The sequence below is a fragment of the Berghia stephanieae genome, chromosome 3 (genome assembly GCF_034508935.2).
Source record: "Berghia stephanieae isolate SIO BIC M18660-M18661 chromosome 3, UCSD_Bste_1.3, whole genome shotgun sequence".
Lineage (NCBI taxonomy): Eukaryota > Metazoa > Mollusca > Gastropoda > Nudibranchia > Aeolidiidae > Berghia > Berghia stephanieae.
In genome coordinates this window covers 32,977,590-32,992,589 of record NC_088362.1, presented here as the reverse complement: position 1 = coordinate 32,992,589, position 15,000 = coordinate 32,977,590, and the positions used below count along the sequence as shown (strand labels likewise).

General features: G+C 34.6%; 1 protein-coding gene across 10 annotated transcripts in view; it reads right to left on the bottom strand.

Annotated features, from left to right (window-relative positions):
• Positions 1–15,000, bottom strand: part of LOC144967562 (proto-oncogene tyrosine-protein kinase ROS-like) — a 249,089-nt gene that overhangs the window by 193,026 nt on the left and 41,063 nt on the right. For all 10 annotated transcript variants that reach the window (XM_078904998.1, XM_078904999.1, XM_078905004.1 and 7 more), the window contains one exon: positions 8,379–8,438. In XM_078904998.1, coding sequence (XP_078761124.1) covers positions 8,379–8,438 — 60 coding nt within the window. The remainder of the gene's footprint in view (positions 1–8,378; positions 8,439–15,000) is intronic.

Below are 15,000 nucleotides of genomic sequence, written 5' to 3'. Positions count from 1 at the left end.
GCATGTCATTGTCAAACATTATGGCCAAACACCGCTTGCTTTGTACTCACGGGAGATCAGTGATAGTGACGCGTGCCTTTAATGTTATCGTGCCGTCATCAATGCACGCGCCTTTATTTGTCATTCATTGTCTACGGTTGCTTAGTTCTATTCGTGCGTGACGAAGTGACACAATATCATAATAAAGGCTAGATATATAAGGTGATGTGGATGGCAAGTCGCTGGTTTAAAATTCAAATGAGTTGTCCTTCTTGATTTACCGTAGACTGCATTTTGGATGGTTTCCGTAACCTTTATTATCAACATTTTAAAATAATTATTATCAATTTAAATGTTTTGTTGTTATTGTTGCTGCTGTTGTTGTTGTTGTCGTCGTCGTCATCATCATCATCATCATCATCGTCATCATCCTCACTATATATTATTATTATTATTATTATTATTATTATTATTATTATTATTATTACTACTACTACTACCACAACAACAGCAACAACAACAACAACGACTACTACTACTACTACTACTACTACTACTACTACTACTACTACTACTACTATTGCTGCTGCTGCTGCTTTTACTACTACTACTACTACTACTACTACTACTACTACTACTACTACTACTACTACTACTACTACTACTACTATTACTACTACTTCTTCTACTACTACTACTACTACTACTACTACTATACTACTACTAGTAGTAGTAGTAGTAGTAGTAGTAGTAGTAGTAGTAGTAGTAGTAGTAGTAGTAGTAGTAGTAGTAGTAGTAGTAGTAGTGCTTGTGCTAGTGCTGCTTCTTCTTAAAAGCATATCGGGTGGAGCTAGAATTAAACTTTTTTGTATTAATTTTAAAAAACGGCAACAACCGACAAAAAAAAAAAAAAAAAAAAACAATGTTTAAAAGGAATCAGTTCTCCTACACGAGCCAAAACTGCGCCAAAACATAGTAACGATTATTGTCTTCAGATCAAGAGAGTTCCGCGTCAATTCTCAAGGCTTCGCGGGATTACGTTTTAAAATGCAAATAAGAGAATTCTATTCTTTGAAAAGCCTTGTAAAATGCCTTTAAATGCAGCATATCATTAATATACACAACCATCTGCCTAATGCTATGGTAAACAAATTCATAAAGAGAAACCTGGATCTTTTAAACTGACAAGAACTACGTGTAAATCCTTCTACCTTTATATACTTGAGATGTTACGCTATCTAGGAATTCATAATACTATTATTCAGAACGTAATTATAAATAATAGATTATAAAGCGAATTTTAACGACAAATAAAGCTCTACTTAAGAATTGTAACGTTTATGATTAATGAAATTAATGTTTAACAAATTAGGAAGATGATAAGGAAGGGGCGGTAAATAGGGCGGGGTTGATAGTTTCCCCCCCCCCCCCCCCCCCCCGCATGCACATCTTCTTAGATGTCGAACATATAAAAAGTAAATCAAAGACAAAGAATGATCTTTTTGTAATGAGGAGCTAATCTTACAATAATTGAAGCCTTTGAACCGACGTTCCGTCATCGTCCGATAATAAATAAAGTTAAATTCGCGGGATTCCTGAAGCTTTCTGTTTTGGTATTTTCAACATCTGTAAGGTTTTGCAAGATAGAGCACCCATCACACATCGCCCGCGCGAATTCGTTGCAATCTGGGTTTTGTTTTGTCTGTTTTGTGCATGTACATGTTATTGATGCTATGCGTTTATGTAAAATATTCATAACATTCATCCGCCAGCCATGTATCACATACAAACACATAAAACTGTCTGAAACCTTGAAATTGTATAGTATGATTGGTATAGTTTAGTGAGAAGTAATCACCAAAATAGCTGTCAAAAGCAATAATAACAAAGAGCTGAGTGACGTCCTTTTCATTCCTTCTATACGTCGTCTTTTGCTGTCCTGTTTGTTTGCAGTGGCTTTGTTTAATGTGTGCATCTACTCTAAATTCATTCGTTAATTCACTCATTGATTCATAAAATATATTCTCCTATTTCCATTCGTTTGTTTGTTTGTTGTTTGGCCTTATTTATGTGGTTGGTCGGTCGGTTCATCTAAGTACTTTTTTGTTGTTGATTTCTCGGTTTATCCTTACTTCAATCAACACATCCTTTTATTTATTTATTCATTTATTTAGATATTATAAATTGTAAATTTATATTTTTACGACTCATTTAATCGCTTAAATAAATTAATCAATTTATTCATTTAAACATTTATTTATTTGACCAAAAATTTAACATTACTAATTATTCTGTTTGAGTTCATTACACTCCTCTGTTACCGACATGATTCAATTATGAAGAGTTTCGTTCGTAGAGTTGCAGTTTTTTCATGATGTTTTTTAAAAATCGTCTTTCAATTTAATATATTCAATAGCCCATTCACTTTCGTGCGCTCATGCACGCACACCCACACACACACACACACACACACACACACACACACACACACACACACGCACAGACAAACACACACACACACACTAATATACGAGCTTATTTAATTTACAATTCTCTCTCTCTCTCTCTCTCTCTCTCTCTCTCTCTCTCTCTCTCTCTCTCTCTCTCATATCTCATCTCATCTCAATGTACAACATACAGCATGCTTTCTACCCAACTCACAATTTTTATTCATCGAGAAAGAAAGAAAAATACAATTGTGTCTCCCATCACATTAACCAGAAGATAAATGAATTTATTTAAAACCTATCCACTTGACTCTACGTGACCTTCAATTCATTCATTCAAATTGGGAGAGTAAATAATTTTTTTTAAAAGCAATATTCCAATTTAGGAAACCTGTATTACTGACTTGAATTTAAGTCCACTCCTAGATCCTAAAATAAGGATGACAATGTTCATAAAATAGGGAGGAAAAAATGAAAATGACAATCAATTATTCTATTTTACACGACAAGAATTGATTATCTTATCTTCGTACAATTTACTGGAAGCGAGGAAGGCGCCATAACAAATAATAACGTCATAGCTTTCTGTCTTATTTTTTTGACAATCTATTTACTCATTCTTGTTATTATTATTTTCATGTTGTATTCAGGGTTGCCAAATTATACTAGATTATTATCATTGTTGCCAGAAAAACAAAACAACCCTCTGGGAAAAAAATGTAAGTTGATGTGTATGTGTATGTGTGTGTATGTGTGTGTGTGTGTTGTGTGTGTGAGTGTGTGTGTGTTTGTGTGTGTGTGAGTTTTGGGAGGGATTGTGTGGGGGTGAGGGGACAGATGTCAGCCACTTTACATCATTATTGTATGTATCGTTTTGCTCTTTTATTGGGAATTGCGGAGATAAAGGTGTAGGTCTCTATTTTTGTTTGTTTGTTTTTCTTTTATGCAAATCTCAAACGGTAAATTTATATGATTTATGATGTGTTGTTTTTTTGTTAAGTGTTACATATGCTAAAATTTGCATATATTTAAGTAAGATATCTAACCAGTTAACTGCCATACTCTGGATGGAAATGCACATATTAAAAAATTTGGCCAGAAATCTCGTCCTTCAAGTATCGATAGATTTAAAGGACCCTCATCTTGGCAAAAGACTCTCAAATCTGGGACTTCAAATCTCGTTCAGGACCACATGTGCGGGTTAACATTTTTATAGTTATACAGACCTGCACGTTACTACATAAAATTCGTAGAATTACCAATTGTTGGCTCCAATTTCAGACCTTTATGAGTCTACACGTATCTCTTAGTCATAAAAACTTATTGAAAATTATAATGGATGGCAGGCTACATAATTTTACGGATTTTGGAGTGGTAATTTATCCATGTGAGAGTAAATGGTTGACCAATCAAGTTAACGATAAAGACAACTATTTTTATCTCATAATAAATACGAATTTTAAGATATTTCACGTAGGTATTTCTGTTTGTAGCTCTTTGTTACCATTTTTAGACAGCCATTTTAATGAATATTTGCCACGAAAGTCTATAAACGTTTAAAGTTACACATAGTTTTGTGTGTTGGTAGATTGTTTCCTCCTGCTGGTGAATGTTGTGAGCATTGTAGCTCAACGCAAAACACCAATACACTCTGAAGTATAATATACTTTTCTTTGAAATGTTTTACAGAGGCATGAGAATATTTGCCAAGAATGCTGAAATGGCCAATTAGCTAGACCGTGTCGAACCACTCGTAAAGATACTGGATTTTATGCCAAAAAATATCTTTAAAAAGCCAAATCTTTTTATATTAACAGTCCGTATAGTGTCAGGTAATGTAAATGTTGCTGCTCGAAGCTCGAAAAAATATATAACAATGTGAAATTGAATATAAGCTTCAATTTGATATACGAAAACAGATAAAATGGACGATTCGGGTTTCCCCTTTATCAACAAAACAGGATGAATGAAACACTACAGACGTGAAAAAGCCAACATGTTCTGTGCAGGTTGAAATCTGCACGTCAGTTTGAAATGGTGATTGGGATAAAGATGGAATAAAGGGATAAAATACTCACTCATTCATTAATACCGGTTAATTAGAAGGATTGCGTGTGTATTTGTTTATGTGTATGTGTGTGTGTGAGTGTGTGTGTGTTGTGTGTGTGCGTGTGTGTAAAAGAGAGAGTATTATATATGGTAGTGAGAGAGACGGGATTAGAGTAGGAGGAGGTTGTATAAATATATATATATATATATATATATATATATATATATATATATATATATATATATATATATAGAGAGAGAGAGAGAGAGAGAGAGAGAGAGAGAGCACAGGATTTATTGAGTATAAATATTTTATTATCGTGGGAATTAAGTAAGATTGAGACAAACCTTTTGAGCCATTAACGATCAAAATCGGCCTAGTGATAAAAAAAAGTCTGTACACATGGACAAAAAGAGGTCAGTTTTTTGTTGTATTGATGCGATAGATTGTTTTCTTCTTAAATTTCACGTTGCATCCCTTGAGAGCGCGAAAAAGGTTTGTTTGCGCACGTGACGAGTGCAATGTAATGAAATGGACATTCTTAGCGCCTTTCCCTGTAAAATATGCTTGAGGGGTTTTCATTTGCATACCGTTCAAACGTCCCAAAAAAAAAAAAAGCAAACGGATCGAGTGTAAAAATGGAGAGCAAATCTGACGTGTTCTCAAAAAATAAAAAAACCCACAATTTAAACATTTAGGCCAGAAAACTCATTCTTCAAATATCTACCGGCCGACGTGTCTAGTACTACGAATAATTAGTAGAATTACGAATTTTTGTCTCCAGCTACAAAACTGCAGACACCTCTTTGACTCAATAAATCTTGTTGAAAAGGAAAGTTGAGTGTCGTAGAATCTATAATTTAGGACTGGATTATTTTTGGATTGTGTTGGGGAAAAATTATTTATTTCTAAAGCTATTTAAAATGACGTTTTCTTTTTTCCCCGGTGGAAACGACGATTTTTTTGGAAATTTCGAGTAGGCAGCTCTGTCTACCCGTTAAATGGCTCTCATCGTGTCAAGTACTCTCAAACCTGAGACCTCAAGATGGCGGCTTTCATCTTGACAAAAATCCGAGATTCCCCATTGATGACTTACTTGAAATCCAAATTTTGAGAGACTTTTATTTTGACACGAAGGGAATGACTTGACAGGTTTTCTAGTCAAAACTTTATAGACCCGATGAGTTGTTTGTTTGTTTTGGTTTTTGTTCAAAGTACAGCACAGCAAATGTAAGTGAGGGAAAAATAAAAGCAAGATCAACAAATGATTTTTTGTCCTTAATCTTAATTAACTAAAAAGACAGCTTGAAAAGCAATGTAACATCTTTTGGAGTAGGATTTTAATGAAATGTGTTGTTATTTTAATTGTTGTTATTGTTGTTGTTGTTGTTGTTGATGATGATGATGATGAAGATGATGATGATGATGATGATGATGATGATATTGTTGTTGTTATTGTAGATAATTCATATGCCTGCTTGCACTTCGATTCATCCATTCTATAGTAACAGAAAATATCAGTCGTCGGTAAGATAATGATAATGATGATGATGATGATGATGATGATGATGATGATGATGATGATGATGATGATGATAATAATAATAATAATAATAATGATATTAATGATGATGATAATAATAATAATGATAATAATAATAATAATAATAATAATAATAATAATAATAATAATAATAATAATAATAATAATAATAATATATGATGATGATGATGATATAATAATAATAATAATAATAATAATAATAATAATAATAATAATAATAATAATAATAATAATAATAATAATAATGATAAACCATATTATATCATGACCCGTTGTTTAATTTGAAATTCAAACAACGTGAGTCACATTCTACATATAAATAATTAACTTTATGGTGTGCAGCAGTTAGTTCTTCATTAGTAAATGAATGAAGATCATACGAGTATACAATGGAGTGTCGTGTCAATGTTTGAAGAGTGAGGCGACCGTGTCAATAGAGCAAGATGTTACAATTTGCAGGTGTTCTCTGCTCCGAACAATCAATTTTAGTCACATATAGACTAAAAGTTTTATCATTGACCTTTTTTTTATTTGGAAAGGGGGGGGGGGGGGCTATCTATTTTAATCAGTATTCTGCCATACTTTGGAAAAACTCGTATTTCAAATTTTGGCCAGAAAACTCGTTCTTCAAATATCGATCGATTTAAAAGACTCTCACCTTGGCAAAGACTCTGAAACCTGAGATTAAGGAAGATCTTGGGAGGTTCCAGGTATAAGAGTTTTTGCCAAGATGAGGGTCATTTTAAATCGATCGATATTTGAAGGACGATTTCTCTGGCCAAATTTTGGAATAGGCCAAAGTTTGGAATACGAGTTTTTCCAGAGTACGGAAGTAAACTGTTTAATGAGAAGAGATAACAGATAATAGCCTTCGTAACACACATTGTTACAACTCTATAGTGTAAATGTCACGTGATCATCAGCAAATTAACATAATATTATAGATAAATCTTATGTGACGTCTGCGCAGAGTGCACATTATAAAATTGTTTACAACTGACGTGCACATACTAACAGGTCTGCCTGGTAACAGAACGCAATAATGGACTCGATTTAACATTGTTGTAATGGACAATATTTTGCGTCGGTTGGGGAGTGTGTATTTATGAACCCATGACAATTTGAGTTGTCGGAGAGAATGTTATCAAACCTGCAAAAAAGTTGACGTTGCTAACAACACATTGATATGATATCAGAAACGGTACTTATTTCAGACGAAGTAGTAGTTGTCAGATTGTTTTATTAGTCCCTTTTTTGGTATTATTGGTAACTAAGCCCCTACCTTAATGATTGGTGACGTCCGCGCCAGAATGAAGACATGGGCAATATTAATATTATGATCATCGGTCATTATTTCAGTATTTTCCTATAGCACATTCGTATTGTTGCTTATATTTTTCACATTTCAAAAGAAAAAGACACTGTTTTGTGGTTTAATATTCGCACATAAACTGAACCAGTATCTGAAGCTGTAAAGAGGAGACGGTGGAAATGGACGGGACATGTCCTCAGAATGGAACCGAGTGCCATTCCCAGGATAGTCCTCAGGTGGACACCCCAGGGAACGAGAAGAAGGGGCCGTCTGCTGGAGACCTGGAGGAGGAGCATCGAAAGAGAAATGAAAGCTAGTGGTTGGTCTTGGGGACAGATGACAAAAATGGCCTCCAAGCTAATATTACCCATGTCTAAATTCTAACATGGAATTCACCGATTACTGCGGTAGGGGTTTCGATAACAATTATACAAAGGAATTGAAATGAAAAACAATCTGACAACTCTTACTTCGTCTGAAACAGCGCGTGTCTTATATGTCAGCGTGTTGTAAGGAACGTGAACTGTTTTGCAGTTTTGATAAACCAAATTGCTATGGCCTCATTGTTGTAATGGATATAATAATATATTCTCAAACCAACGCAAAGTATATTGTCCATTGCAACAATGTTAAAATAAGCCCATAATTGCGTTCGGTTATCAGACCTGCAAATATGAGCAAGCCGGTTCAAGCAGAAAGAATCGGTGAAAAATACTTGGCACATCATTTATCAAGTAGTCTTCCGACTGGTATTTTTTCATTCTTATCAGAAAACCATTAGGAATGTGTCCATAAAATAGATTCATAAGAATGGGGATTTGAATACATCGTAAGAGAGAGAGAGAGAGAGAGAGAGAGAGAGAGAGAGAGAGAGAGAGAGAGAGAGAGAGAGAGAGAGAGAGAAAGTGAGAGAGGGGGGGGGGGGAAGTGGAGGTCGGATGGCATCAAAAGCGGAAGGCTTTAAAAGCAAAGTCAAGGACAGCAATGTTTTTGGAGTTGAAGTCTCTTGTGAATGTTAGTACTCACCTGTTTGATTCCACAATGTCTGTCACAAAACAACTCACTCATTCCCTCACTTGTAAATGTCTGGATTGGAAGACATAGGGAAAGGATGGAAGAAAAGATTATTTTAAAAAGTTAATTCGGAGCATTAAGCGTTTAATTACAATATAATAATCATAAAACAACAATATTGTTTTCACATGAACATCTTATTTTAATTTTTTTTTTTTTTAATTTGAGCTTTTATGGTAGCGGAATATCCGCTAAACGTGCTCAAAGCGCTTTACAATTAATAAAAGGAAATCACCAGTGCGCACAGGACGACATCTGAGTGTGGACTGATTGATCAAGCAGTCGACGTTAGAGATACAGATAAGCATAGGAAGAGCTCAGTTCATTGCTTTTGTCTCCAATAAATCAGTATGTTCATGCATTTACATTAAAAAGATGGTTTACACTGAGATTACAGTGTGTTACAATATCTAGATCTACTATTAATCTACATTTACAAACATATTCAACTGCTCGACTTGATTAAACAAATTTATTAATATTGATGATAACAATACATAAAACAAAAATTAAAGATTTTTTTCAAAATAGATAAAGAGCTCGGATGTATTTTTATTTTATTTATTTTTTAATGTTACAGACCATCTCATTATTTATAAGTGAAATGTTCCTGAAACTTGAATTTATTGTCAAAATATTCTTTAATGGTAAAATTAATGTGTTGTTATAAATATAATTAATTATCGTTTCCCCAAATCATACATCCACAATTTTATATTTCTGAATATTTTAACTTTAGATTTATTTCTCTATATTAGTTTCAATCCCATTTTATACTAGTTTTACTCGATGGGGAACAATTCATATTGTCTCTTAATCACTTTGAAAGAAAACTATTTTAATTGCAGGTTTTAAAAACTATGATTCAGAAGGAAAAGGTGGAGCCGGTACTTGTATCAATAATGATGAGAAATATAGGATATGGAGAAGTGCCAGATGAAAACAGAGAATAAAAAGTCACGGGGTCAGTGCCGAACTCAGTATCCAATTGACACGACACCCTCCGTCTGGCCGAGAGAAAGACAGAGAGAGAGAGAGAGAGAGAGAGAGAGAGAGAGAGAGAGAGAGAGAGAGAGAGAGAGAGAGAGAGAGAAAGAGAGAGAAGAGAGAGGAGAGAGAGAGAGAGAGAGAGAGAGGAGAGAGGAGGAGAGGAGAGGAGAGAGAGAGAGAGAGCGAAGTAGCCAAAGAAATGATAACAGTTTTCAATTAATACAAAGAATAATTTATCAGAAAACATTGAAGTGTAGAATAAGGGATAAAATAATCTTGGTGCAAGATAAAAATCTGAAAACATTGTGTAATATAGTACCAGATAAAAATGATGGAAAAGGGTGGCGACAAATGGGAAGATGAGAGAAGGGCCTTAAGGCCTTAACAACACCATTCTCTCATATCCCATTTGTCTTCAGTGTTTCATGTTTTGTCAAAGGGGAAACCCGAAACGTCCACATTATCTGTCTTCGTTAATGAAACCAAAGCTTCCATTCCATTTGAATATTGCTATTTACATCATATTTTGGATCAATTCACGTATTGAGGTCCGATTCATCACAGCATAACATCGTTTTGTGACGGTTGGTCTCATATGAATTCGCACCTAATATATCCCCATAACGTGTTAAAATTGCAATGAACTTGGTTTTTTATACAGCGCAATTTCGACTAAATGTCCTCAAAGCGCTTTACAGGGGGTCCCAAGCCAAAAGCACCACTTAATATTCGACGAGACATGACGCCTATTAGTCGATATTACAAAAAAAATTTCAGACCAAGACAACACTGTTTAACGACCGGGTACTCATTTTACACCTAGCTACAGTGACAAAATGTGAGCTAAGAGCCTTTTCCAAGAACTCAACTATGCGCCGATCAGAGCGGGACTCGAAATCAGGACCTTCAGATTCGAAGGCGAGTGTCATACCACAAGACCACATAGCCCGTGATAATATTGTGTAACATGGTAGAGTTTGATTACCGCATCAGCTAGCGACAAGACAAAAGGCATTACAATAATACTAGCTAGTAGTAATTCACAAAACCCCAGCAAAAATGTTCGATATTATATCAAGTTTCCATGTGTAATCATCGACTTCACTTTTCAAAACTGCAAGGGTAAAATTTTCGTCTGCATTTTGATACGTGACGAATGTTCTATAATGAGCGGGTGTTAAATTGTTTTGAAGAAGAGTGAAATATTAAAAATAATAATTATTTTTTTTTAATATTTTAAAATACTTAAACATCTTTGGAGAAAAAAATAACAACGAAAACAGATTAAAATCTTACAATTTACAATAAAGTTTTTCTTCCTCTCTGTTTTTTTTTTTTTTTTTCGTTTTGTTTTGTTTCGCTTTTTCGGAAAGATGAGGGGGGGGGGGTGGAGAGGGGGTTTGGTTTGGATTTTTTCTGGATTTTAAAAATTGTTGTTGTTGTGTTTTGTTTAGTTTTTTTTAAATGTTTTATAAAAATCAAGCAAGAAAAATAATATACTATTACGTCGAATATTGAAGACTTATGCAGAATCATATTTTAAAACAATATTTTTTCAAGTCAAAATGTCTCGTGTAACTTATTGTTCATTAAAATTCGTCCTATAATATGCCAACTCATCATTGAGTCAACAATACAAATCTTTGCTGTTGAAGAGACGAATCAGGAAACAGGCACTGGTGTAAGATTTAAATCTGAAAAGGTGTACATGAATAATTTGAGCATTTGAGCATTTATATCCACTAAACGTGCTCAAAGCGCTTTACAATTGGCCAATAGCAACACCTGGAGTGTAGGACGAGACTGACACCTGTTAGGCGGTATAATTTTTTTCTTTCCGACAGAGACAACGATGTTAACGGCCAGGTACTCATTTTACACCCGAGTACGATTAGAGAATGTGAAGAAAGAGTCTTTTCCATGGGCTCAACTATGCGCTGCTTAGAGCGGGACTCGAACCCTGGACCTTCCCGTCCTAAGACGAGTATCATACCACAAGATCACAAAGCCGCACAAAACACGGCCGGATAAAGTAGTTAAGCAGCAATTTAAATACAACAACAAAAGTCATCCACCGACGCTGAAGTCTCAAGTTTTGCAATTCTAGCCGATTTTGCGTTCAAGGGAAATTTTCTGAATGTTAAACACCCCGACTTTCCACCGATTTGATGCAATGGGTTATATTTACAAAGTTGATAACCCACATCATGTCTCATATTGACATTTAAAAAAAAACGTAACAAAAACAAACCAAAAATTCTACATGAATACAAAATATTCCCTGTTCTAAAATGATAAATAGCACATAACAGTTTGTATTCGGTTATCGAGTGCACATTACCCCGAATGCATTCTACAACGTAACGCCACTGCTTATTTGTACTTATTATTTACAAGTCAAATATCCGATCATAAAATTATAAAGCTCTTCTTTATTATTGATGTTAACCAGTTCACTGCCGTACTCTGGAAAAACTCGTATTTAAAAACTTGGTCAGAAAACTCGTCCTTCAAATTATATCGATTGATTTAAATGACCCTCATTTTGGGAAGAAAAAAAACTCTCAGAACTGAGACTTCGCGAAGTTCTGTTTTCGGGAAAAGCGCTTAACACACATTAACTCACTCGACTCAGGTGAATGAGTACTAGAGGTAGTGACGAATATTGTAAATTTTCGCATTTAGTACAAAAAGGACACTAAACAGATAACTGGTACTATTTGGAATGGAAAATTCCATTTAGTTTACTTGGAGATTTTTTTTTAAAAATTGGGCATGAATATATGCTTTATTATAAAAATCCATATTCGGTTTATGTCAACAAGCAACAACACGCACGCTTGACCTACTCGACATAGCAGGCGCGTGTCTTTTCATTGAAAACCTCTCGTCGTAAATATTATTATGACACAATTCCAAAGCAATTGGGTTTGGGATTTAAGAAAAAATAAATGTAAATAAAGGAACACAATTACGGTACACATTTGATTGCCTCGGAAGAAAAACAATAATCAGAAATTTTACAACTTTCTAGCATAAAAAAAAAGAAAAAGAAAAAGAAAGAAAAGAGACGAAGAGACATAAAGAAATAAAAGAAGAGAAAATTGATTTTAAAAATACTTGAAAGGAATGTTTCGGTGATAATTATTCCTCAGATAACCCTTTATTTTTTCGAGAAAAAAGAGTGAAAGGAAGAAAGAAGGGAAAAAATTATAAAAGAAACAATAAATGCAATTAAAAAGAATGTTTCGAGTATAATTATTCGTCAGTCAAACGCAAATATTTCCAACATTGTCACAATTGATGTGTAAAGCAGGCAGCGGCAGCAGCAGTAGAGAACAATAATCCCGAGTCTGCCATCCCTTGCAGCAGCTGTGCCATAGTTTGGAGGGGAAAAACCCCCCGGTTTAAAAAAAAAAAAATTGGCGAGAAAACTCGTCCTTCCAATATCGATCGATTAAAATGACTCTCATCTTGGCAAAAACGCAGAAGTCCCAGGTTTGAAAAGATGATGACAATTTTATTCGGTCGACATATAAAGGACGAGTTTTCGGGCCAAAATTTTACACATCCTTTTTTTTTGGGGGGGGGGGGGGGGGGGGGGGGGGGGGGGGTTATAGAAAGGTAGAGCTGTGGTTCAATACAGTTGTTTAAATATCAGTTGTTTGTTTTGCATGGAAAAGAATGCGGAGCTGGCACGTTCGTTCCCGTACACTTGATCTTTCAAGTTGGTTTTGTTGGTTTCATTCACTCGACCGTGGTCTATGGAGTTCTTTCATCTGAGATTAACCCAGTCTTAATTAAGTTTTTAACCTGGTTACGGAGGCTCGCATTTTTCTTCTCCATCGATGTCCACTTTTCAGGTCTTTTTTTAAACCATGAACAATTGGAGCGATTGTTGCGAATGAAAAGTTGCGCTTGTTGATATTTTGTAAGGGCCTTCTTCACAACGAGTAAATAACTTCTTTGTTTAAGTTGACGTTTAATCACCACCACAACAACAACAACAACAACAACAACAACAACTACAACTACTACTACAACTACAACTACAACTACAACTACAACTACTACTACTACTACTACTACTACTACTACTACTACTACTACTACTACTACTACTACTTCTTCTATACTACTACTACTCTACTAACTACTACTACTACTACTACTACTACTACTACTACTACTACTACTACTACTACACTACTACTACTACTACTACTACTACTACTACTACTACTACTACTACTACTACTACTACTACTACTACTACTACAACTACTACCACTATTACTACTACTACTACTACTACTACTACTACTACTACTACTGCTACTACTGCTGCTGCTGCTGCTGCTACCACTACTGCAACAACAACAACAACAACTACTACTACTACTACTACTACTACTACTACTACTACTACTACTACTACCACTACTAGCACTGCTACTGCTACTACTACTACTACTACTTCTTCAATTACCACTATTACCTTTACTATAACTACTTCTTTTGCAGCGGCTACAACTACAACAACGACTACCACCATCACAACCATAACTACATTACATTTAGTTGTTCCAACTTAATATTCACCATACAAGTTTCTTTAGCAGCGGCAGCAGCAGCAGCAGTCGTATATACCAACTACACTATTTAAAATTCAATCGCGTGTCTCCTCATCGCAATTAATTTAATTCCCAGACCACAACGTGACTATTAATTGAAAAGTTTGTGTTTTAACACCAGACTATTATTCTCATTGCATAATTATCTTTTCTATTATAATCATTACGTAAACGGCCGTACTCCAAAAAGACGCATATTTAAAAATTTGGCCAGAAACCTAGTCCCCTTTCAAATATCAATCGATTTAAATGACCCTCATCTTGGCAAAAACTCTCAAACCTTGGATAAAGACAGACCTCGCGAGCTCCCAGGTTCGAGAGTGTTTGCAATGGTGAGGGTTATTTAAATCGATTGATATTCGAAGGACGAGTTTTCTGGCCAATTTTTTGAAATACGCGTATTTCTAAAATACAGCAGCTTCCTGGTTATATAGCATCCTTAATGAGGGGCTTTAGGAGTGATGAATTTTTTATCCATATTATAAAAGCATTGCTTTGTGCAGCGTTCTGACAGCTTGACAACAGGCATTGTGATGAAACACAATAATTTTATGGATAATCGGTAACTACATTGTTACTCCGAGTGAACATTTTAAATTCTACCATTGAAAGCTTTTAAAAAATTGATGATGAAAGTTTGATTGCTGAAGCAATTACATGCCCGCGTATTTTTTGATGTTACGCATGTGTGTCAAATACGCACCTTTATTTCCAATCCCACGAATACAAAAAAAATATAAATAAACTTGAACTTTAGACGGTCTAAATATTTTATATATATATATATATATATATATATATATATATATATATTATATATATATATATATATATATATATATATATAATATTTATATATAATAATATTTATGGTTAGAATATTATGGAAAAAGAAGAGAAGATATTTCGTATCGGAAGCCTGGTTTCGTGCCTATCTCAGTGGTATGTAG